At 41.6% G+C, this 23783-nt stretch overlaps 2 protein-coding genes across 2 annotated transcripts in view; one reads left to right on the plus strand and one right to left on the minus strand.

Annotated features, from left to right (window-relative positions):
* Positions 1-9139, minus strand: part of LOC113898746 (translation initiation factor IF-2-like) — a 41732-nt gene extending 32593 nt beyond the window's left edge. The window contains exons 1-2 of the mRNA XM_027552145.1: positions 8997-9139; positions 8050-8736 (exon numbers count right to left, since the gene is read on the minus strand). Coding sequence (XP_027407946.1) covers positions 8058-8736; positions 8997-9139 — 822 coding nt within the window. The 3' untranslated portion in view covers positions 8050-8057. The remainder of the gene's footprint in view (positions 1-8049; positions 8737-8996) is intronic.
* UTRN (utrophin) overlaps positions 8690-23783 on the plus strand; it is a 557360-nt gene continuing 542266 nt past the window's right edge. Inside the window, 2 exon segments of the mRNA XM_027551766.1 lie at positions 8690-9125; positions 14987-15151. Coding sequence (XP_027407567.1) covers positions 15073-15151 — 79 coding nt within the window. The 5' untranslated portion in view covers positions 8690-9125; positions 14987-15072.

The raw sequence follows: 23783 nt of genomic DNA on the forward strand, positions 1-23783 counted from the left end.
GAAAATTGCAAATACATCCAGCAAGTTTAATATTGGTTTACGTTAAGTTGCTGTGGTGGTGGTTTAGTTGCTAAGTCCTGTCTGACTCTTGCAACCCCATGGACTATAGCCCCACCAGGCTCCTCTGTCTATGGAATTTTCCAGGCAAGAATACTGGAGTGGGTAGCCATTTCCTTCTTCAGGGAATCTGCCTGACCCAGGGATTGAACCTGCATCTCCTGAATTCCAGGAGGATTCTTTACTGCTGTGCCACCAGGGAAGCCTATATTAAGCTTCTAGGTTCAAGCATTTCAATATGATGTTACTGCTATGAAATAAATTTAGAAAAATCAAGAGAAAATACTGTGTAATGTACTAACAGTGTTGGAATCAGACCAAAAGAAAGTTTTATTGTTTATAAAATTATTTAATTTGCCATCATTCTTACCTAGAAATTTTGGTACTTAGCAGAGAGAGCATTAACTACAGAGTAAATGAACTCTGTGTTTTTCTCTATGTTTCTCCTTTCTTTCTCCTGTAGGGGGATCTAATCAGTAGCTACAGTGCTTAGGGACCATGAGATTTTTAAAAAGCCCATGAAATTTTATTAAATTTTGTCTAAGAAGAAAAAAAATGTTGACGCATATAAATTACATAAAAAAGAATTTAAAATATTGATATTAGAGTGGGAGGGAGCCACAGCGTCAAAAGTGCCTATAGGGTCTACTCAGATCTAGGTCTCTAGTTCTAACCGTAAACCATTTCTTTTCATACTATTCTTCATTCACTTATGAATTCTGTCAGCCTATTATTTTATTTTAATTAAATTTAAATATGCCCATAAGTAAGAATCAGCTAGTTGTACAAAGTTTGCAAAGACAAATGTCAGTCTCTAATGGCTTTTCTCCATATCCTCTTTCTCAGAAGCATCTACTTTGTACTTTTAAGCTATTCTTCTGATATTACCTCCAAATCTCTAAGTAACAAGCTTGGAATGCTCCTCGTTCTTTTTTTTTTTTTAAGTTTAGATTTTAACTATTGACTTCCTATCATGAAGATAATGATTTATTTATTGTTATTTTAAAAGTATTTATTTATATATTTGGCTGCACCGGGTCTTAGTTTCGACATGCAGAATCTTTAGTTGTGGCATGTGGAATCTAGTTCCCTGACCAGGGATTGAACCCTGGGCCTCCTGCCTTGGAAGTGCAGAGTCTTAGCCACTGGACCACCAGGGAAGTCCCTGGTTAATTTTTATATTATACTGGGCTTGTTCAGTCACAAGTGATAGAATTCCAACCCAGGCTAACACTGAGAAAAAAGGAGCCATAGAAAGGGCACTCCTTTGTATGTGGAAACTGGGAATTCTCACATCCTCAAGTCTCCTTTTCCACATTTATTCAGCTCCAGATGTGGTACTTTATTTTCTCCTCTATAGGTACAGAACTGAAGCTAGAAGTAGGAGCAGGAGAGAGGTGTGGAGAGATTCTATTTTATGCTCCTCTAGTAAACTAATTCCAAAGAGAAATAAGAAGATTCCCTTCCAGTGTTATTGTGAAAACTCTTCTGGAAGGACTCAGGTGGGCCCAGCCTGGATCTCCCATCTTCTCTTTTAGGTTAATCATTATCACAGGGTTTGAAGCCTATGATTGGCTGTTCTTGAGTCATAAGCCCACCCCAAGGCAAGGTAGAGAAGTGATTGACAACTCCACAAAACTTGACTGGTGCAAGGGAGGAGCAATTACTTAAAGGAAGAGGTAACATTCCTTCCAAAAGAGGAGAAAAGATGTTGGGCAGAGTCAAGACCATAGATGTCCTTTATGATCTCTATGCTCTCTTAAGGATCAATTTGGGTGTCATTTCTTGATACCCTCTACCCCCTCAGTTCAGTTCAGCTCAGTTCAGTCGCTCAGTTGTGTCCGACTCTTTGTGACCCGATGGACTGCAGCACATCAGCCTTCCCTGTCCTTCACCAACTCTGAGACCTTACTCAAACTCATGTCCATCAAGTCGGTGATGCCATCCAACCATTTCATCCTCTATCATCCCCTTTTCGTCCTGCCTTCAATCTTTCCTGGCATCAGGGTCTTTTCCAATGAGTCAATTCTTCACATCAGGTAGCAAAAGTATTGGAGTTTCTGGACTTCCAGTGAATATTCAGGACTGATTTTCTTCAAGATTGACTGGTTTGATCTCCTTGAAATCCAAGGGACTCTCAAGGGTCTTTTCTAACACCACAGTTCAAAAGCATCAATTCTTTGGTGCTCAGCTTTCTTTATAGTCCAACTCTCACATTCATACATGACTACTAGAAAAATCATAGCTTTGACTAGACAGACCTTTGTTGGCAAAGTAATTCTACTGGGTTACATGTCCCTTTCTGGGTTCATGTTACATCTTGGCTGTACTGCATCCATATTAATTTATATGTGCATCCATATTAATTTATAATTGTCTATGTGTTGGTCTTTCTTACCAAACAGGAGCTTTCTGAAGACAGCTGTAGCTTATTCCCATTTGCACACCCAGCCCCTCAGCAGATAGTGGGCGTTCCAGGAATGTTTAAAAAAAAAGTAAAGATTATTACAAAATGGCAGCAAATCCTTTTGAATTGAGAGGAAAGAACAAAATAAAAGCTTAAAAGTATCAAACATTGTGATAAATGGTTTATATCAAGAGATTCATTTGATTTTTCACAACAGCATTTGAGGGAGCTATTGTTTTATTTCACAGACAGGAGGTTAGAGATCAAGGTCCCACAACCTCATACAAATGATGTGTCAATATAATAATAAGCACTTGCTCAGTGGTAAAGAATCCACAGTGCAGGAGACAAAGGAGACATGGGGTTCAATCCCTGGGTTGGGAAGATCCCCTGGAGGACGGCATGGCAACCCACTCCAGGATTCTTGCCAGGAGAATCCCATGGACAGAGGAGCCTGGTGGGCTACAGTCCATGGGGTTACAAAGAGTTGGACACGACTTAGCATGCACACAGGTAACTTAAATCAGCCTGTTGGCTTTCAGCTACACTATCTTCTGCCCTCCTCCTTCAGGTTAACAATGAACTTATATAACTTGGTGGTGCTCTTCCCCCTTCTTGGTAATTTGGACATTTTCTGCCAAGATTGTTTTATTTTACCTAAAGGTACTCCCTAGTAAGTTTTGTATTTTTCATTTGTTTATATCTTAAAATTTTTTTTTAAATTTTATATTGGAGTATAGCCAATGAACAGAGCTGTGATAGTTTCAGATGCACATCAGAGCCATTCAGCCACACATACACATGTATCTGTTCTCCCATTCAGTCTGTCACATAACATTGAGCAGAGTTCCCTGTGCTATACAATAGGTCCTTGTTAGTTACCCATTTTAAATATAGCAGTGTGTACCTGTCAACCCCAAACTCCCTAATTATCCCTTCCTCCCATCCTTACCCCCTGGTAATCATAATTTTGTTCTCTAAGTCAGGGAGTCCTTTTCTTTTTCTTGAATCAGTTCATATGTATCATTTCTTTTTAGGTTCTGCACATAAGCGATATCATACAATATTTCTCTTTCTCTGTCTGGCTTACTTCACTCAGTATGACAAACCCTAGGTCCAACCATTTGTTGCTGCAAATGGTTTTATTTCATTCTTTTTAATGGCTGAGTAACAAACAGTTCATTGAATATATATCCCACATCTTCTTTATCCATTCCTCTGTTGAGGGACATGTAGGTTGCTTCCATGTCTTGGCTATTGTAAACAGTGCTCCAATGAGTATTGGGGTGCATGTATCCTTTTGGACCATGTTTTTCTCTGGATATATGCCCAAGAGTGGGATTGCAGAGTCATATGGTAACTCTATTTTCAGTTTTAAGAAAGCTCCATACTATTTTTCATAATGACTGCACCAATTTACATTTCCAACAACAGTGTAGGAGGGTCCATTTGTTTTTTTATCCATGAAATTAAAGGGTTGAAGGAGAGACTCTGTATAATCTCTGCCAGTGGCAACATTATAAAATTATACAAAGTAAATGAAACCAAGTAAAAGTAACAAGTATGCTAACTCCATAAAGAAAGCTGAGTGCTGAGGAACTGATGCTTTTGAACTGTGGTGTTGGAGAAGACTCTTGAGAGTCCCTTGGACTACAAGGAGATCAAACCAATCAATCCTAAAGGAAATCAGTCCTGAATATTCACTGGAAGGACTGATGCTGGAGCTGAAGCTCCAATACTTTGGCCACCTGATGCGAAAAACTGACTCATTTGAAAACACCCTGATGCTGGGAAAGATTGAGGGCAGGAGGAGAAGGGGACGATAGAGGATGAGGTGGGTGGGTGGCATCACTGACTTGATGGACAAGAGTTTGAGTAAGGTCCTGGAGTTGGTGAAGAACAGGGAAGGCTGGTATGCTGCAGTCCACGGGGTCACAAACATTTGGACACGACTGAGGGACTGAACTGAACTGATGATAACTCCAGTTTTCTGGTTGTCAGTGGGCAGGCACACAGAGAAGGAGCTGGTGTGCATTTACACCTTCCACTCTCTGCTCCCCTTCCTTCTGCTTCGGAGCCTCCTTTATTCTCTCCTTTTTTTATCAGTTGCTCTTTCCTCCCCAACAGCTTAGTCCTTTTATTTTATCCTTAGTTTCCCTGGACCTGGCATTTCAGCATGCGTACCCTCCAGGGTCCTGTCCTCTCTGCTCTCACACCATAAGACTTTTCCTTGCAGATCATCCAAGCAGGCTTTGAACCACAGAGCAGGTGGAATTGCCCAGATGGCTCCTGAGGTGTGAATGACTTCTGGTAATCTCAAGAGTGATCTACAACTGAACGAAACACTTGAATATGAAGTGTTAAGGCTAATTGTGGGTATTTTGAAATTATGATTGATCCAGTATGGATTTTTTTCCTTGTAGGGCAATTTCTAGACCCATTCAATCATCCAGAATGGCCTATTTGAGGCCAACCCCTTAGGGAACAGTGGCTCAAAGTGTGATTCCCCAACCATCGTGATCTAACCTCATGGGTTGTTAATTAAAACTGCAGCTTCCTGGGCCTCACCAGACCAGTATATCAGAATTTCTCACAGCTGGCAGACAATCTGAATTCAAAATATGCTCCTTGGCAATTTTTAAATTCACTAAATTGTGAGAAACTCTGCCATTGTGCTAATTATCATCTAAAAATCATTATCCTCTAAAAATCCATTATAATTTTCCCTCTTTATATCACAAAGAACTTTATTTATATGTACCTTTAACTTGTGCAAGTGTTAGATATTAGATATTAGACTGAAGAAACAAAGGAAAAAGTTGAAGGAGCACCTTGCTTTAAAAAACAATTATTTATTTTAAATTAAAGGATATTTGCTTTATAATACTGTCTTGGTTTCTGCCACACATCAGCATGAGTCAGCCATAGGTACATACATGTCCCTTCCCTCTTGAATCTCACTCCTACCTCCCACCCCATCCCACCCCTCTAGGTTGTCACAGAGCCCTGGTTTGAGTTCCCTGAGTCACACAGCAAATTCCCACTGGCTATCTATTTTACACATGTTAGTGTATGGGTTTTGTGCTACTCTCTCCATTCATCCCACCCTCTCCTTTCCTGTCACCCCCATGTCCGTAAGTCTGTTCTCTCTGTCTGCATCTCCATTGCTGCCCAGCAAATAGGTTCATCAGTATCATCTTTCTAGATTCCATATATATATAACGGAATATTACGCAACACCTTGCTTTTTAATACATTGTGTATTTCACGATGCTTCTATTGTTCAGAGAGGATCTGCATTTAAAGTTTAGTTGGAAAGTTTTCTTTTTGGCTCTTATGTTAGTATGCAGTTTCCTATATATGAACCATATCTATGTAGAATCATGTCTCTTGATATTATATATACTTGCTGCTGCTCCTGCTGCTGCTAAGTCGCTTCAGTCGTGTCCGACTCTGTGCAACCCCATAGACGGCAGCCCACCAGGCTCCCCCGTCCCTGGGATTCTCCAGGCAAGAACACTGGAGTGGGTTGCCATTTCCTTCTCCAATGCATGAAAGTGAAGTTGCTCAGTCGTGTCCGACTCTTAGCGACCCCATGGAGTGCTGGAGTGGGTTGCCATTGCCTTCTCCATTATATATACCTACATATGCATATATCTTTATATAGAAATCTATCCACTACTCATATCATCATATTTTCTCCTATGTCAAGGACTTTATCCCCGAGACATCAGTTCAGTTTTCTTGAATTTTCATGTTCTCTGGTGACTGTGGGGCAATTCAGAGTTTGAATTAATGACAAACACGGGCCACATTCCTATCACTTTTTCTGAATGTTCTACATCCACTTTGGGGTTGAGGGGACAAAACCCCATTATAGGCTACTGTCCCTGCTGCATGGACTGCAGCTGGAATAATGTTGATTGCAGGTGCACTAACTGCTATCTACGTCCTGGTGGTCTGTCTCCACTTTCCCCTCAACTCCATTCTCAAGGTCACACTGGCTGCTGTATGGAGAGGTAGTCCTCTGAGGACAAAGTCTCCAACCAACTGTGGTTTCTCTACTTACCAAGCAAATAGGGAGCAGGACCAGAGTGGGACGACTGGGTTATGCCATCAGCAGCAAGTTCTTTGGCCTCCATCGCAAAGAAAATCGGTGTCTGGGTGAGAGAAGGGCTAGAAACAGGCAGGGCACAGGTCCCAGGGAAGACACCGGAAACCCCTGAAGCTGGATGTGGCTGGAGTTGGTCTCATACAGGTGGTGCCTACTGGTCCCTGTGTCCCCTTCCTTAGGGTTTTCTGGGAAACTTAACTAAACATCCCTCAGAGCTTGAAATCTCAGAAATTCTAGGTTCCCAAATGACTGTTTTTCTTCAAAATTTTGAGTTTAATAAATTAATCTTTGTGTAGCATTTTGCAACTTACAAAGTGCTTTTCACGTACATAATTTTGAGTAATGAAATCCTCAAACATTCCCAAGTGGTTTTATTTTAAACAAGGAGGTTTGAGTTTCCATTAACTCCACCAAGTCACAGTGCATGGCAAGTAGCTTTAAGAGCTTGTAGAATTATCAGTTAAAAGAAGCCCCAGTCTCCTGTGATATAGCCCGACTGAGAAAGCATTTGATCTACCCTTTTCTTATAGCACTTATCGCTGATCTTGTATATTTTTATTTTTTTACTTGCCTTATCTCACTTAGTAGATTTGAAATTCTTTAAAGCAACATCTCTGCCAGATTTATCTGTGTATTTTTCATAGCACCAGTGAACCTGGCAGGCCCCAAATCGATGTCTGTAAAATGAATGAATGAATGAAAGCAGATGATTAATTATACTTATTTCCTATTAATATTCTGGATTTTATTTGGCTTATGTGAAGAAACTCTACATAAAGGAAGGAGTCTAAGCTAGAGATTTTATAAGGAATACTATGTTTCAGAATGCAACCCCCTCCGGGCCACCCTCAGACCTTTTACTCTGTAACTAATAAAAGACTAGTGAGTTCTTTCTGAAAAAACTGTTTAAGGCCCCTAGCGTTTGTCTTTACTAACTCATAAGTTGTTAACTCTCAAATATTAAACCAGCAACAAACCAGAGTTCCTTTTCTCATTGTTTATAGGAACTAGGAATTTAGGTTGCTGGTTTTTTTTTTTCCCCTCCAAGTGTATTGATCATGTGAGAGAAACACAGGAACACACTGGGAATGGAATATGTAAATTTAAAAAATGCATACACAGCACAAAGGCATTTCTTACCAGATATTATTTTGACCAGCACCTTAGCCTTGAAATAGACTCTGTAACAGATGTTTTAGTGTGTATGTATAGTGGAAAAATGGAAAAATAAGATCAGCGCAAACACTATTTGTATATATGTATGAACGAATGTAAAACGAAATTGTCAAGTTTTTCTTAATATTAAAAACGACACCAAGAAAATTATATTAAATAAATGTACCCTTGGAACTAGGACCAAAAATTTGACAACGTCAACACACTGAGATGGGGCGAGTGGAGGGGCAAATGAGAATTCATTTCTCAAAGGAGGAAAACGAGACCGGGTTGGCCTGGGGTGGGTGTGACTCACATTTTCGGTTAATCTGAATAAACGGGACCGTGGCAGCACCAGGCATCCATGCTAGCTCCGGGCTCTCGGCACGCACCGTCCGCTCCGGGTGCGCCGCTCCAGGCCAGCCGAGTGCCAGCCCGGCTGCTGCCCGCGGGGAGGGAGCGCGGGGCGGGCGCTGATTGACGGGGCGCGCGGTCAGGTGACCCGGGGCGCCACGTTCCCCGGAGCCCAGCCTGCGGTGGCCGCCTGGACCGGGCTGGGGCCGAACCCGGAGCCGAGAAGACCTCATCTCCCGGAACAAAGTTGCCGGCCCTGCGGCAGCCGGGACGGGAGAGCCGAGGGGCAGCCGGACCTGCTCGGCGCCCCTCTACTGGGGAGGACGAACCCGTGTGCCGGGACCGGAGCCGGTTCCCAGGAGGGCGGCGGCGCGCACCCCGCGGTCCTCCGCCCTCCCCGGCCTCCGGCGCTCCTTTCCCCGCTTCAACAAAGGGGCCGGCCGGCGGGCGGGTGAGGGGAGGAGGAGGAGCCGGGGGCGCGAGCCGCCGGCGCACGAAGTTCTGGAGTCGCCTTTCCTCGGAGGAGGGGAGCGGGCGGCCGCAGCGGCCCGCGGGCTTTCTCCCGCCGAGGGGCGAGGAGGAGCCTCCGGCTCCCGAAGCCGATTGGGGAATCTCGGGGAGCGGTGCCCCCCCACCCTCCGCCACCCTCCTTCGGGGTCATTTCTGCAGACGGAAAACTCTCCAGTGTTTGGCAAACTTGGTGCCTGTGCGCCCGTTCCAGGTTTGCACTGGGACTGTTTTGTTTTTGGCGGAACTACGGGGCAGGAAGATTGCACAAGTTAGGGGCGTTTACAATCGAGTGTCAAAAAGAAAAATTTTTTTTTCTTTCGGATCTGGTCTAGTTTTCCATATTTCCTTAAAAAAACAAAACAAACAAACCAAAAAAAAAAAAAATATATATATATATACCGCACCACAAAGCCCACGTTTGCACACACACCGCGATTACTACGCCTGAAACACATCCGAGGAGGCCCGGGCCGGCTTGGGACTCGGCGGCGGCGGGCGGGCGAGGCAGCCCGCGGGGCATGGGAGCAGGTAAGTCCTTGCATTATTGAGCCTCGGGCCGGGTAATGTGACCACAGCCCCGGGACACGGGACGTAGGCTGCGGGGAGGATGGAGTTTTCAGCGGCTCCTGTGCCCAGGATCAGCACAGGATCCCGAGCTCCTTCTCAAGGCTGAGCCTAAGATGTAACCAACTTTTGCGTGCACTTTCCTTGGAACCTCAGTTCAGCTCCCCGCCCCGGGACAGGGAATGCCAGAAACGTGGGGGAGAGCTCGAGCTCGGAAGTCCTCGGAATCCGTGTAGTATTTCCTAACGACCCGAACTCCTTCGACTGGTTCTGGGCAGCCTCTTGACTCCCTGAATTTTTTCTCCTGGCTAGGGTGAGAGGGTCGTTCCTCCATGCGCTCTGGGCCAGTGATCTCCAAGAGGGGACGTGGCTTCCTAGGAGGGCCTGTCGCGCGCGCGCGCGCACACACACACACACACACACACACACACACACACACACACCTCAGCCCCGGGAAGGCGGGGCCCCGGAGGTGTCCGCCAGGACCGGGTGGGGAGACGTTCCCAGCCATCCGCCTGGCAGGAAACGTGCTCGACCTCCAGGCCGTTGCTGCTCCCGAGGGTGGGGCTTTGGTGAGGTGACAAGGAGCGCTCAGTCGGTGCGTAGTCCCGCGCGATTGCCTCTTCTGGGGTCCCGGATCCTTGGCATCTCTTGCGGCAATTGGTAAGGTAATTCATGTCCTTGTGTGGCTTGGGGTGCGAGGCACTGGTTGCTCAAGGCCCCTTTAGGAAAGCGACACAGCACAAATTTTACGCTGTGCAACTTTTAGAAGGCACGCTGTTAAAAGTGGATTTTTTTTTTTTTTTAAAGCCAAGCCCCAGATTACGAAAGGGAGTGACTCCAGGGTTGAGAGTGTGCCCGACTTGCAGAAGCCAGAGGACTCACACTTTGTTTTCCACTGAACTGGGGAGCCCGGGTCTAACCTGGGTCTAACTGCTCCCCCGCTCCAGGCATGCCCGGGGGAGAGTCTCCTCTTTGCCAGCTCCCAGGTGACCTGGGTTACCAGGGCCTCGCGGGTTGTAACCCCTTGTGGGGGAGTGAACCGAGTTCTGGGAAGCCCGGATCCTCTGGGTCCGGGCGGGAGCTTTGTGCTCCTGGGAACCCGGCAGTAGCCCCATCTATTCCCTTGTAACTTGCGTGGGCCTCGGGAGTCGGGTGGGCGCTCCTGGGCTGGTTGCTAGTGGACCAGAGGACCCGGGAATCAGGCGACAGCTGCAGGAATGCGGAGCACCTGGGTGCTTCGGCTTCCAGAGCACCGGGGGGCGAGGGCCATGGTTTACGCGGAGTCATTCCCCGCCCCCTGGACCAGTTTCTGAGACCGAGAAGACTGCGCTTTAACTCTCCTTCAGGTGTTTGTTTACCTGAAATTGATTGCCCCCGTAAATGGCATTAACCACAACAGTATGAACTTCCCTTGGAGCGCTTCCGAGAATGAATGGCAATTCTTGGCACTGGGCGGTGTCTTTTACTAAGTTTCACACTGAGCCTCAAACTCTGGCCCCCGGGCTTTCCTTTGCACTATCTCTGGCATTCTTAGGATTATGTAAACGAATGAGTACTTTTTGCCCAAGGACCTACAGCATATTTCCATCATAATTGTACATTGTTAAACATGTTTGTATTTTTACATCTTGTAATTTCCAAATTAAAAAATAAAAAAATTAAAGCATGAGTTTTGCCTGTTAAGGCCATCCCCCGTCCTTTTAACCCAGGCTTATTGTGGTGGCTTCTGGTTCCCTATGACAGCCAGAGAAGTTTTGAAGAAGGAACTGGATGTAGAGTTGAGGGTATTGGTTTCAGTGAGAAAGAGCTGGCTAAACTTTGCAGCACTTCATTTTGGGGAAACAGAACTTAGAGCAGAGGTAACAATAAATTATAATTATAAAGCAATATCTCTTTCTTTTATTCGGTTTGTCACCTACCTTGGTGTGGAAGATGGTGGTGTTTCCAAAGTATATATGTGGAAGTGGAGGGTCGCACAGAGGCGCCTTGTGATGAAACTTTGATCCTGTCTTCCGGCAACCAATAATGACTTGCTGCCAAATGTTACTCAACTTGGAGACCCCTGCCAATTAGTGGCACAAAGTATCAGTCAGTGGCTATGTCACTGTTAAAATGGTCATTTGCAGTTCTCCCAAGTTGCCCAGTGTTTCCTTGTCCTCTGATCCCCCTTAATGCTGAATCTGTGTAGCCTATAAAGGATTTTGATTATCAAGAGAAAATCTGAGATTATCTTAAGGAGCTGGCAAAGTAGAACTTTATGATGAAGGAATATTAATGTGCAAATGAAACACAGTTCTGTGCAAGCAGTTTACTTTTCTCTTTTGTGGAATGGGAAAAATCTTTTGAAGACCTTGGCTAAGACCACTTATGAAAGAGAGAATTAGAAATGTATTTTAAAGGAAATAATTAGTTGCTTTCCAGTAAAGAGAATTTTTTGTTGGGAAAAGCTGATTTTCATAGTAAAATTTTATGTGTATTCTTCTGAACAAAATTTTTGGTACTTGAATGTAATAAAATAGATTTAAGAATTTAGCAAATCTTTAGCAGGTATTTACCCCCCAAAAGGAACCTAATTACATAGTAATCCATAAAGTGCAATAGTAGTGGACAGTATAAAAAGTGAGAAATGTTTTTATACTCTCACAAAATCTCTCAGATTCAGGCTGATGATCCAATCCATGTATTTCTCCCTTTTGGAGAGGAAATTGTTCCTAAAGCTTTAGTAGTTCATCAGTTTTCATCTGCCTCAAACACTTTAACATTTAAAATCTTTTTTAAGGGAACTTTGACCTCTTTATTATTAGAACATACCCTTTCCTAACTACTAAGGAAAAGAAATTTTACATTTTATGTATTTATATTGTTATGAAATATATCATAAAACAATATGATGTGTCTTTGAATGTTGTATATTGTAAACATAATATGTAAGAACTTCTAAATAGTGAATGAGTGAAGTCGCTCAGTCGTGTCCGACTATTTGCGATCCCATGGACTGTAGCCTGGTACCAGGCTCCTCCCTCCATGGGATTTTCCAGGCAAGAGTACTGGAGTGAGTTGCCATTTCCTTCTCCAGGAGATCTTCCCAACCCAGGGATCGAACCTGGGTCTCCCGCATTTCGGGCAGACACTTTACCGTCTGAGCCACCAGGGAAGCAAATAGTGAATAGATATGTAAAATGAACTATATTACAAAATAGTAATGGCATATTATGTATCCTTGAATTAAATAATTGAGTTGTCTAATCCTCAGTTCAGCTCAGTTCAGTCGCTCAGTCATGTCCAACTCTTTGCGACCCCATGAATCGCAGCACGACAGGCCTCCCTGTCCATCACTAACTCCCGGAGTTCACTGAGACTCAGGTCCGTTGAGTTGGTGATGCCATCCAGCCATCTCATCCTCTGTCATCGCCTTCTCCTCCTGCCCCCAATCCCTCCCAGCATCAGAGTCTTTTCCAGTGAGTCAACTCTTCACATGAAGTGGCCAAAGTACTGGAGTTTCAGCTTTAGCATCATTCCTTCCAAAGAAATCCCAGGACTGGTCTCCTTTAGAATGGACTGGTTGGATCTCCTTGTAGTCCAAGGGACTCTCGAATCTTCTCCAACACCACAGTTCAAAAGCATCAATTCTTCAGCGTCAGCCTTCTTCACAGTCCAACTCTCACATCCATACATTACCACAGGAAAAACCATAGCCTTGACTAGACGGACCTATGTTGGCAAAGTAATGTCTCTGCTTTTGAATATGCTATCTAGGCTGGTCATAACTTTCCTTCCAAGGAGTAAGCGTCTTTTAATTTCATGGCTGCAGTTACCATCTGCAGTTGACCTTGGAACCCCAAAAAATAAAGTCAGCCACTATTTCCACTGTTTCCCCATCTATTTCCCATGAAGTGATGGGACCGGATGCCATGATCTTCATTTTCTGAATGTTGAGCTTTAAGCCAACTTTTTCACTCTCCTCTTTCACTTTTCATCAAGAGGCTTTTTAGTTCCTCTTCACTTTCTGCCATAAGGGTGGTGTCATCTGCGTATCTGAGGTCGTTGATATTTCTCCCGGCAATCTTGATTCCAGCTTGTGCTTCTTCCAGCCCAGCGTTTCTCATGATGTACTCTGCATATAAGTTAAATAAGCAGGGTGACAATATACAGCCTTGACGTACTCCTTTGTCTAATCCTAGCTAACAATAAACTCTTGTTTTGATATCTATTATAATATGTGAATTAATGTCTATTATTGTAGATTAATATTGGGATGTCTTGACTGTTATTTTCCCAATTAAATGATTGATTTATTTAGCTGGCATTTGGGGTGCTCATAAGAGGATGTTAGGATATAGCCAAGTTGCTGAACATAAACTTGAATTCTGATTCTATTTGGGTTGCTTGGCATTGTGTTCCAGAAAGTTCCAAGGCAGTGCATGTCTCATTGATGACATTTTAAAAGAAAAGTGGTAGTGCAGGGTAGAATCCTCGATTCTGTAAATTCTCAACATGCCTCGACTCATTAATTACTAAAAGATTAAAATTATTTTGAGTGATGTCTGTTCTCAGGAGAATTCACATGATGTGTTTTCCAGAAAAAAATCTGTGTCAATGGATATAACATGTAACTCTCCAGATTTACATATAATCTGGACCATTCCTGAGATCAGACTTTTTGGTTATCTCCACTTGTATATCTCAAACTCCAGCAATCCAAATCACACTACTTATTTCTTCCTTCAGACACTCATGCTCCAGTGACTCAATTGCCCAAGCCAAAATTGGGCAGTCATTTTGTTGCCTCAGTATCCTGAAACTCTCATATCCAGTCAGTTCCCAAATCCTATTGGCCTTCATTTAATATCTAATAGCCCACATGTCCACCCACTTCTTTCAATCTACACTTATTTAGGTCACAATCGTATGTTGCTTCCCAGCTCAAAATCATCTGCTATTTTCCTACTGCTCTTTGGAGAAATAACAAAATCATGTACAGGCTGTATTCACAGCCCTGTTCCTGGTCCTGTCTGTTACCTCACCTAGTTCAACAAATCCCTCTCCTCTTAGGCTCCAAAAGCACTGGCCTATGCTCAGATTTTTGAATGTTCTTTGATGCTTCCTGTCATGTTACATGGGAGATTTTTACCTTTTTTCTCTTCCCATCTCTCATCCTTGAAGGCTTGGCTCAAATGTCACATCTTCAAGAAAGCCTTCTTTAATTGCCCAGAGCAGGTCAGATTCGTCTCTGCAGTATGCTCATATTACTCTATGCTTCTCCTTTGTACTTTGGTAACATATTAGTAGTATAATGAAACACTCCATTATATAATTAATTGCTTGGTGTCTGTGGATTTCAAACTAGTATAGGTTTTGTCTCTTTGATAGTTATATTTCCATTGCCCAGATCAGTGCATTATATATGAAAGTGAAAGTGTTAGTTGCTCAGTCATGTCCGGCTCTTTGCAACCCCATGGACGTTAGTCCACCAGGCTCCTCTGTCCATGGGATTCTCCAGGCAAGGATACTGGAGTGGATTGTCATGCCCTTCTCCAGGGGATCTTCCTGACCTAGGGATTGAATCCTAGACCCCTGCGTCTCCTGCAATGGCAGGTGGATTCTTTACCACTGAGCCACCAGGAAGCCCATATATAATATATATACATATATTTTAATATTTATAGTCATATATATTATACAGCTCTGATATATATTATGGTTATATGTTACATCTATATGAAATATGTTATATATAATATGTCAGCATGTATTAATATATTACAACATATTAATATAGTCTTGTATATTTTTTAAAATCTATGTTTTCCCTTTCTCTTTAGGTATTGATGTTGATAATTATAGAAAATTGAAAGTCTTTAAAAGAGGATCTTGTCAAGCCTTTGGATTATATTGAAACACAACTAAGATGGCCAAGTATGGAGAACACGAGGCCAGAGCAGACGATGGGCAGAATGAGTTCAGCGACATCATTAAGTCCAGATCTGGTAAGTAATGGAAGCTTCAGAAAATGGCTGATTTTTGTTCATAAGCTGCTTAGAAGACATGAGATTTTGTTTGTTTTGTACTGTTCTTATGAGACAAACTTCTTCTGAGAAACAGAAATCTGACAAATGACTATTACACTGTAAAAGGTAATACAATATCTCTGTGTGTGCTGTGCTTAGTCGCTTAGTTGTGTCCAACTCTTTGCAACCCCGTGGACTGTAGCCTGCCAGGCTCCTCTGTCCATGGGGATTCTCTAGGCAGGAATGCTGGAGTGGGCTGCCATGTCCTTCTTGATATCTCTGTGTATTCTGTCTTAATTTCTCAATCCATCTTGGTCTCCTGGTATGTTGATTGGCATTGCTTGGTGAAACTGCTACCTGTTAGCTGATTGCTGTTCATTTATAAGAAACCTCTTGAACATAAAAATGCAGCTTAAAAAATGATTCTTTAGGTAAGAAATGGTGTGGTTTCAGATGGGGTGGGTAGTCCTCTTGAGATTTGCTTTCATACACCCTCTCCCCCATCCCATTTCTATCCAGTGCTAGGCCAACAGGTGTTCTTCTACCTCTGTTTCCCTTTTCGAAGCATCTTATAAACCTCTCAAGGTACAGTTTTACCTAGGTTATCTAGGAAACCAGATTAAGACAGATGAATGGTTTTCATTGAAGATTTAAATTGATTATGTAAGGATGTCACTCCCTCCCCCAGTCTTTTTATATAACCAAGTACTTTACCACTCTGGCTGTATAACTGAATCAACTGGGGAGGGTTTGTTTTTATTTTTTTTAATACAGAGAAATTGGCTCCACTCCAGACCTACTAAGTAAAAATTTCGGTATTTTTAAAAAGCAACAAATATGAGTCTGAGATAGACTCTATGGGGGGATATTTTTGAGGAGCCAGGACCTGAGTTTTGAAAATTACACAGAACTTCACCCGGGGTGTGAACACTATACTTAAGTAACTTTGAGAGTTAGTTTGGGCTATAAACTTAATACCCAGTGTCACTTTAAAACCAAAAAAGGAACCTCATGTCTGTTTTTGCTATGTGAACCATCTTTATATTATGTTAGAAGGTTGCTTTTTATTGTATGAATCTGTAGAAATATGCACTGAAAATAGGCTCTAAATTAATAGAGATGAGGGTTTCTCTGGTGGTTCAGATGGTAAAGAATCTGCCTGTAATGGGAGACCCGGCTTTGATCTCTGGGTCAGGAAGATCCCCCAGAGAAGGGAATGGTAACCCACTCCAGTGTTCTAGCCTAGAGAATTCCATGGACAGAGGAGCCTGGTGAGCTACAGTTCATGGGGTCACAAAGAGTTGGACATGACTGATGTACTGACACACACACATTTAAGGTATATTTCCCTTCATGGCCCTGGTGTTGGTTGATTGGTAAAGATTGGTTATTACAGTCTTGGCTCTAAATGTGTAGCCACTACTGTGTAGTTTGAAGGATCTTTTCGGGGGGTACAGCTTAACATCCTATTTTAAAGTATGTTCCGAGAAAGTTTAATGCCCCCTAAAATCTGTCTTGATTTAAATGCTTTACTTGTATAAAGTACTGTGTTGATGTAAGGGATTACTAATATCTTCTAAACAGTACAGAATGTATGTCCAGAAAAATATAGATGTTAACAAGGAGGAAGATGACAGTGAGACAGTTTAATGTATCCATGCTTGTCATGTTCTATAAATTGTGAGGAGTTATGTTCTTAAATAGTTTTCTGAGTCAACCTCCATTATGGTAAGACCTTTGATATTTATAACTGTGTACTTTAACCATGTCCATAAAAAAGTAATTATATAAGTTTAAAAATACTCATTATATATGATGAGTACACATAACTTTTAAACTACTCTTTAAATTAAAAATGATCATTTCTGGGACTTCCCTGGTGGTCCAGTGGTTAAGAATCTGCCTTGCAATGCAGACGACTCAGGTTCAACCTCTGGTCAGGGAACTTAAATCCCACATGCCTTGGGGCCCAAGCACAGTATCAAAAGATCTTGTGTACAGCAACTAAGATCTGAGGCAGCCAAATAAATTAAAAAATAATAAGTTAAAAAAAAATAAAATAAAAATGACCATTTCAAAAGACTGACTATTCTCATATACTACTGGGGACAGTTGGGTTGAACTTATTATATTTTTAACATAGGCATTCCAGTTGGCTCAGTACCTCTATTTTTGAAGTTTTGTTCCTAGGGAAGATACAGAAATATACAAGCAAAAAGTTGATCATAGCATTTTTATTATAGAAAAAAAATTAGAAATACCATAAAAATCCAATACTGAGGGTTGATTAAATCATAATTTACCAAAACATTTGAAATAAGCATAAATTCTAATATATAAGTTCAAAAAGAATGTGATAGGCAAATAACTTTAGGAAACAATGATTAGCCTATGCTGTTCCTTAAGTGTAGGGCACTTGACTAAATCATATAGAATCTCAGTGGAGCTAATTAAGGTGTATTCATAAAGTAAAGATTATACATTCATAAAAATGTTAATGAATATGTATATATATGAACATAGAAACATGTTCTTGATGTTGTTATATAAAAATTATGTCCAATATAAAGTCATTTATGTGAAAAAAATTTTTTTCCAATAAAGTTCAATAGAATGTACATGAAAATGTTAATGGTGGTCATCCTTGTATTTGGGGATTATTATTTTTCTCTTTTTTACTCATATGCACGTTAAAGGCTTTTCAATGAGCCTGTATTACTTTTTTTTTTTTTTTTTGTATTACTTCTTAAAGTATTTCTAAAGTATTCTTAAAAATCTCAAATTGCTTCAAGTGTTTTAATGCCAAGGTGATGACTGTTACTTTCTTTTTTATTTTTGATGGCTCCTACTTCAAAAAGCATTGAAAATTTAGCTGTTGCATAGCTGAGATCTGAATCACATTCTTTTGGCTGGATTATGTTGCAAAAGGCAGTAGATAAATTTGGATTTGAATGGGCCTGTTAATGTCAATCTTGCTTTCTGAAAGTCAAAGGAATCATATACATATAATTCATATTCTCCTATAGGAGAATTTTGATTCAAATCTATTCTGTGTTTCTACCTTTTGAGGGTCTAGTTATGGTGGAGGGGATAGAGATTGGGGTAGGGAAGACCTGATGCTGAGATTATACTGATAAACTTTTGTCTTGGTTCGTGAAGATTTATCTTGTTCCTCCTCAAATCCTTAAGTTTGAACAGTCTAAAAGCCTGGCTTAAGTATTGGTGCATTTTATGTTAAGGTATTAAGATTGTTTATATTGCCCTCATTCAATATTAATTTGCTTTATGCAGTGTATGAGGTTTAATAATTTTTAAAGTAATTTCTACCAACTAAACAGAAATCTGAAATATCAAGAGTAGGTGATGAAATATTTCATGAATATAAAAATCATGTATTTTTAAATGATTGTAATACATTCGTCTTGGATATGAGTGAATTTTAGAAAAGAACTTGAAAGAATATGATCTTTAATGATTCAGGGCTTGGGGTTGGGTAAAAATAAATCTTTCCCTAACTTAAAGACATGCAAGACAAATTTGTCTGTTATTAATCAGTACATCTTTGATAGCCGGAATTAGTGAGCTTCAGAAAGTTTTACAGTTTATTACATATTTTGAGAGTAGATCAAGAGTAAGATTTTTTTTTTTTAAGTGAAATATATTATCAATGGAGTCTGTGGTGTGTAAACTTCTGCTTGGAACATTTTAAACATGAAATAATAAAGTGGTTTGAGATATGTGTAAAATCAAAGAATAGCCTCACTGCTATTTTATTCTATCAATACTGACACTTTAATGCCACTAACATAGAATAAGTCAACCTTTTCTGTTCTTCTCAATGCTGTTCTGGTAAGTTTTAGCTCAAAGCCCCATAAAGAGGGTAGACCTCAGGGCTAAAGACTGTGCCAACTAGCTCTTTGTGGGGATTTTGACTAGTAGGGATTAGAATCATAGATTTTCACATGGGAAGGGGCCATTTGTTGAATGAATTAGTCGGTAAAACTCCTCATTGTTGTATGATTCAAAGCGTTCTTTAACAGCCTTTAGGCAGGAAGCCTGAGTGTAACATTTTTATCATTGCTTCCTTCACTTTTTCTCTTCTTGTGTAATCCTGACCTAATTGTTGATGGAACCTGAGAGGTCCTGTTGCCTGGCCATGCCCCTGTGTACCCAACCTCTTCTTGCACACCTCTAGTGATGGGATCTCATTGATTATGATAATTCTAGCAACTGACATTTATTGAATACATACAGTGTGCAGATGTGGTGCTCAGAGTTTCATCCTCACAACGACTGTTTTACACATGACAGACATGAGCCACACAGAACTAATTTGCCAAACTGACCTTCTTTCTATTTCTGCAGCGGCCCAGCCATGCCTGGCTCAGGGCCTTTGCACATCCCTCTTTCCCTGTCTTTGCCTGATAGGCTCCTCTTATTAGGTAGATCTAGGCTTTAGTATCACCTCTGAGAAAACTTGCCTGCTGACTTTAGGAAGTAACTCTCCCAGTCATCTTTTTGTTGTTGTTGTTACTATTTATTTACAAGACTTTCCTGTCCCTCCAGTGGTTAAGAATCTGCCTTGCAGTGCAGGAATGTGGGTTGATCCCTGGTTCAGGATCTAAGGGTTTTCCCTGGTGGCTAAACCTGGTAAAGAATCCACCTGCTAATGCAGGAGATGCAGGAGATGCAGGTTCGATCCCTGGGTTGGGAGGATCCCCTGGAGAAGGAAATGGCAACCCGCTCCAGTATTCTTGCCTGGGAAATCCCACGGACAGAGGAGCCTAGCAGGCTACAGTCTGTGGTCACAAAAGAGTCAGACATGACTTAGTGACTAAACAACAACACTGGAAACTAAGGTCTCACATGCTGTGGAGCAGCTAAGCTCGACCGACACAGTAGAGTCTGGGCGATGAAAAATCCCACGTAATGCAACGAAGACCTGGCACAGTCAAATAAATAAATCTTTAATGTTGGGCTGTGCCAGGCCTTAGTTGTGGCACCAGGGATCTTCAGTCTTTGTTTCGGCATACAGAATCTTTTAGTTGTGACGTGCGGGATCTAGTTCTCCAACTAGGGATTGAACCGGGCCCCCTGCTTCGGGAGTGCAGAGTCTTAGCCAGAAGACCATGAGGAAGGTCACTCCCAGTCACTTTTGACTGTATCTGTATATTTAAGTTCCCCCTATGCCCAGTCACTCTCTGGTAGTTTTCTTGTTTCTCTTTGTGTGTGTGTGTGTGTGTGTGTGTGTGTGTTAGCTTCCTTGGTAGCTGAGATAGTAAAGAATCTGCCTGGAATGCAGGAGACCCAGGTTTGATCCCTGGGTGGGAAAGATCCCCTGGAGAAGAGAATGGCTACCCACTCCAGTATTCTTGCCTGGAGAATTCCACTGACAGAGAAGCCTTACAGTCCATGCCGTCGTCAAGAGTCAGACACAACTGGGCAACTAACACCTGAACTTTTCTTTCAATGTCCTACTCAGCTTAATTCCACAAGAGCAGGGACCCATGCATCCCTGGGACTCAGCCCAGTGTCTAGCTCATAGCAGGTAAGCAATGAATGTCTATTCAATGAAAAAGGCTACGGAGTTAGAAATGTCAGAGCTGGGGTGAGAACTCAGCTGATCTGACTCCAGAAACTCTGCATTCGAACTCTGTATAGAGTACCCAGTTTCCTAATTTACCAGGTAGTTTATTTTGTTGCTGCCAGATGGTCCTTTGTTTTTTTCATGCCTAAATTAATTCCTTAGAAATTTTGCAGAGTATTAATTGTTTTGCTACATCCCTCTGCCTCTGCCTTTGTGGTTACAAAATTGGGGCCTTTGGCTGTGAGATAGAGCTGCTCCAGCCGCTGGCGGGCATCCTGTCCTGCCATGGGAAGGTCGATCACAGGAGACACGACCTGCCGCTCTCAGCCCTGATTATTGGCTCTGGTCTCTATCATTCTCTTCTAGAAGTTAGCAAAGGAAAATAGCAGAGGACTGACAGTCCTCTGGGTGGAAGGTAGAAAAACTAATAATCTGTTTCTGACATGAATTCCCTTTTCTCTTTTCCTTTGCCTGCTGCTCAAGGCTTTTAACTGGCTGGTGAAAAAAAAAGGTACTGGATTTCAGATGAACTGCAGTCTGGCACAGTTTGAGGCCTGGTCTGATGCCTGGATGGGTATCTATGGCATTGAAAGGGTTGGCTGGGGAGGAGTCGACTGGGAGGGGAGAAAAGGGAGCCCAGTGAAATAAAAATAAAATGAATTCTTTACTATGGAATATTATACCTGGTTACATTTATAACAGGCCTGACAATGATACTGTGTTTGCATGATACTATGTTTAAACTTTCTTAAAAGATGTGGTTTTATGAAGCTGGGAGGAAGGTTACCTTATTTGTTTATCTTTTAGAGGCCTTTCTTTAGGAAAAACAGTGGTTACGTTGTATTGGTCTTCTTTATCTTTCCTTTAAAGAAATATCTGTGTGGGGAATTTTCCTAAAGAGTTTAAGGGACTGTGAAAAATAGTTTTTTTTCTCTCCCCCCGCCCCCTAGAAGCATTACTTGGCTGGAATGCCTGTGCTTTGAAGGGAGTCTTTGAGCGTGTTTGGTTTTTTTCCATGAGCCCTGGGGATTTGTGGTGAGGGACAGTGACCCTGGTGGAAATTCAACTCTAACAGAGGAGAGCAGCTATTCTTGTCATGCACATAAAATATTCTGTGTTGGTACCTCATTAGGCTGAAATAGTGCCATCATAAAAAAGATTTCTGCATTCATGTAATTCTCATGACCTGTTACTAAGGTTGGGAAAGCTGTGTAGGTGATCTGTTCTCCACAGGAAAACATAAATTTTGGAGAATGTCCTAAGCAGTAGAAGTCTTTAGTATATAGACAGAATGGAAAGCTCAGTTTTATTGAACCTTATTTGAGCCCAGATTTGAACTAGACGTTGATAGGATGATTTTCAAGAAACAAGGGAACATGCAAGATCATTGAAGCAGTTGTAAATATTAGTTAAAATTCTATTGCGAAAGAGTACTTAGGTGGTTTCACATGTACTGGTTAGATTTTTTTTTTCCTCTTTAAGCGGTTTGTGTGTGTGTGTGTGTGTGTGTAGGCATACATATTTACTGTTTTACTCTTTTTATTTTTTGGTGTGCTTTAATTGCTTAATAATAAATACAGTCAGTTTAGTATTTGAGAGGTGAATCGGTGTGAAACTTTAATATATATTTACTGTCGAAATGACGGTTGTGGACTGAGAAATCTGAGCTAGACCTAGTCCTTTCCCTTTTCCTTGCTCTACCCCTGGATTTACATAGGTCAAGTGTGGGAGGCAGATCGTCCCAGGTTCCATGTAGCTCTCTGGCCTTGACATTCGTGCCTTTTCACAACCAAACACCTGAGATTTATTTATATTCTGTGAACCTTCTCTGTCAGAAGCTTGTTCTCCTAGCCTAGCCAGTAATAGGAATTGTTTGTGTGTGTGCCCTCTTGGCAGTTAAGATTAAAGTTTGCATTGGCACAACCTTATACCGATTTTGAGATCTGTTCACTTAAAAAAGCAAAAAAAAAAATCTGTTATGTTTGTCACAGTCATTAAAATCAAGGTGTAAAGCAGGAGAATAACATTTTGTAGGTGAATATTTTCAAATGAACTTTTTTTGGTGGGTGGGTGGCAGGCTAATTATTATAATTTCTGTCCAGTTCATCAATCTCAGTATTGACTTTATTGAATTATGTAACATTCTTTTTCCTGAAGATCAGAACAAAGCACATTGACAAACACATTGATAATGACATTTCTGATACAGCAGAGAAATCCAGTAAAAAATATGACTTTCTGTCTCTAAACTGGCACGTTAGAAAAATCCCATGATTAAAAAGATATTATCTGATGAGATCATCTTCTCTAATTCCATTGTTTGAATGTTTGCAGATTTGTCTCATGCCTTGTTCTGATTAAGATTTTGGTGTAGGATATTTATGTGAAAAAGGCTTTAATACGAATTGATTGGTTCTCTTGCTCCTTATGGGTGAGTCTTGTGATTTTCATTAGTTCAGTAATTACATAGATGTCGACATATGCTTTTATTTTGAAAGTCGGGTTTTGGGCTCAGCCTCTCAGAGTTCCTAACTCTGGCTGCGTGTCAGAACCACCCTTTGGGATTCCGACTCAGTCACGTGGGGTGGGGTCCCGGCGTCTGGAGTTCTAACAAGCTCTGCAGTTACTCTGTTTAGTGCCATTGATTTATGGGCAACGGAAGCAGGTTTAAGACTCTTGGAACCAAAGTGAAAGTGGTCTGTGCATTTCAGAGGAGAAAGGAGAGTTACGGTCCAATGTTGAAGACTATTTCTACTTACAACCTCTTCTTTTTAAATAATTTTAAGAGGTAGTGGATTTTGTGGTTTTGGACTTCTTTTCTTTTGCCTTGTATTCTTGTGCTGAGCAAAGGTAAAATTGTGTAAAGAGAGCAGGAGAGTGATGAAACTTTGGTGCATTTCTTATTGTGGACTGTTGAACTGGAAGATCCTACCAAAATATTCAGCCTTGAAATAGTTCTTCTTGGAGCACCTTGGTCTTCAGTTTGGTGCATTTAACCTCTTCCTGCTGCAAGGTTAGAGTAGA

This window comes from Bos indicus x Bos taurus, chromosome 9 (genome assembly GCF_003369695.1).
Source record: "Bos indicus x Bos taurus breed Angus x Brahman F1 hybrid chromosome 9, Bos_hybrid_MaternalHap_v2.0, whole genome shotgun sequence".
Lineage (NCBI taxonomy): Eukaryota > Metazoa > Chordata > Mammalia > Artiodactyla > Bovidae > Bos > Bos indicus x Bos taurus.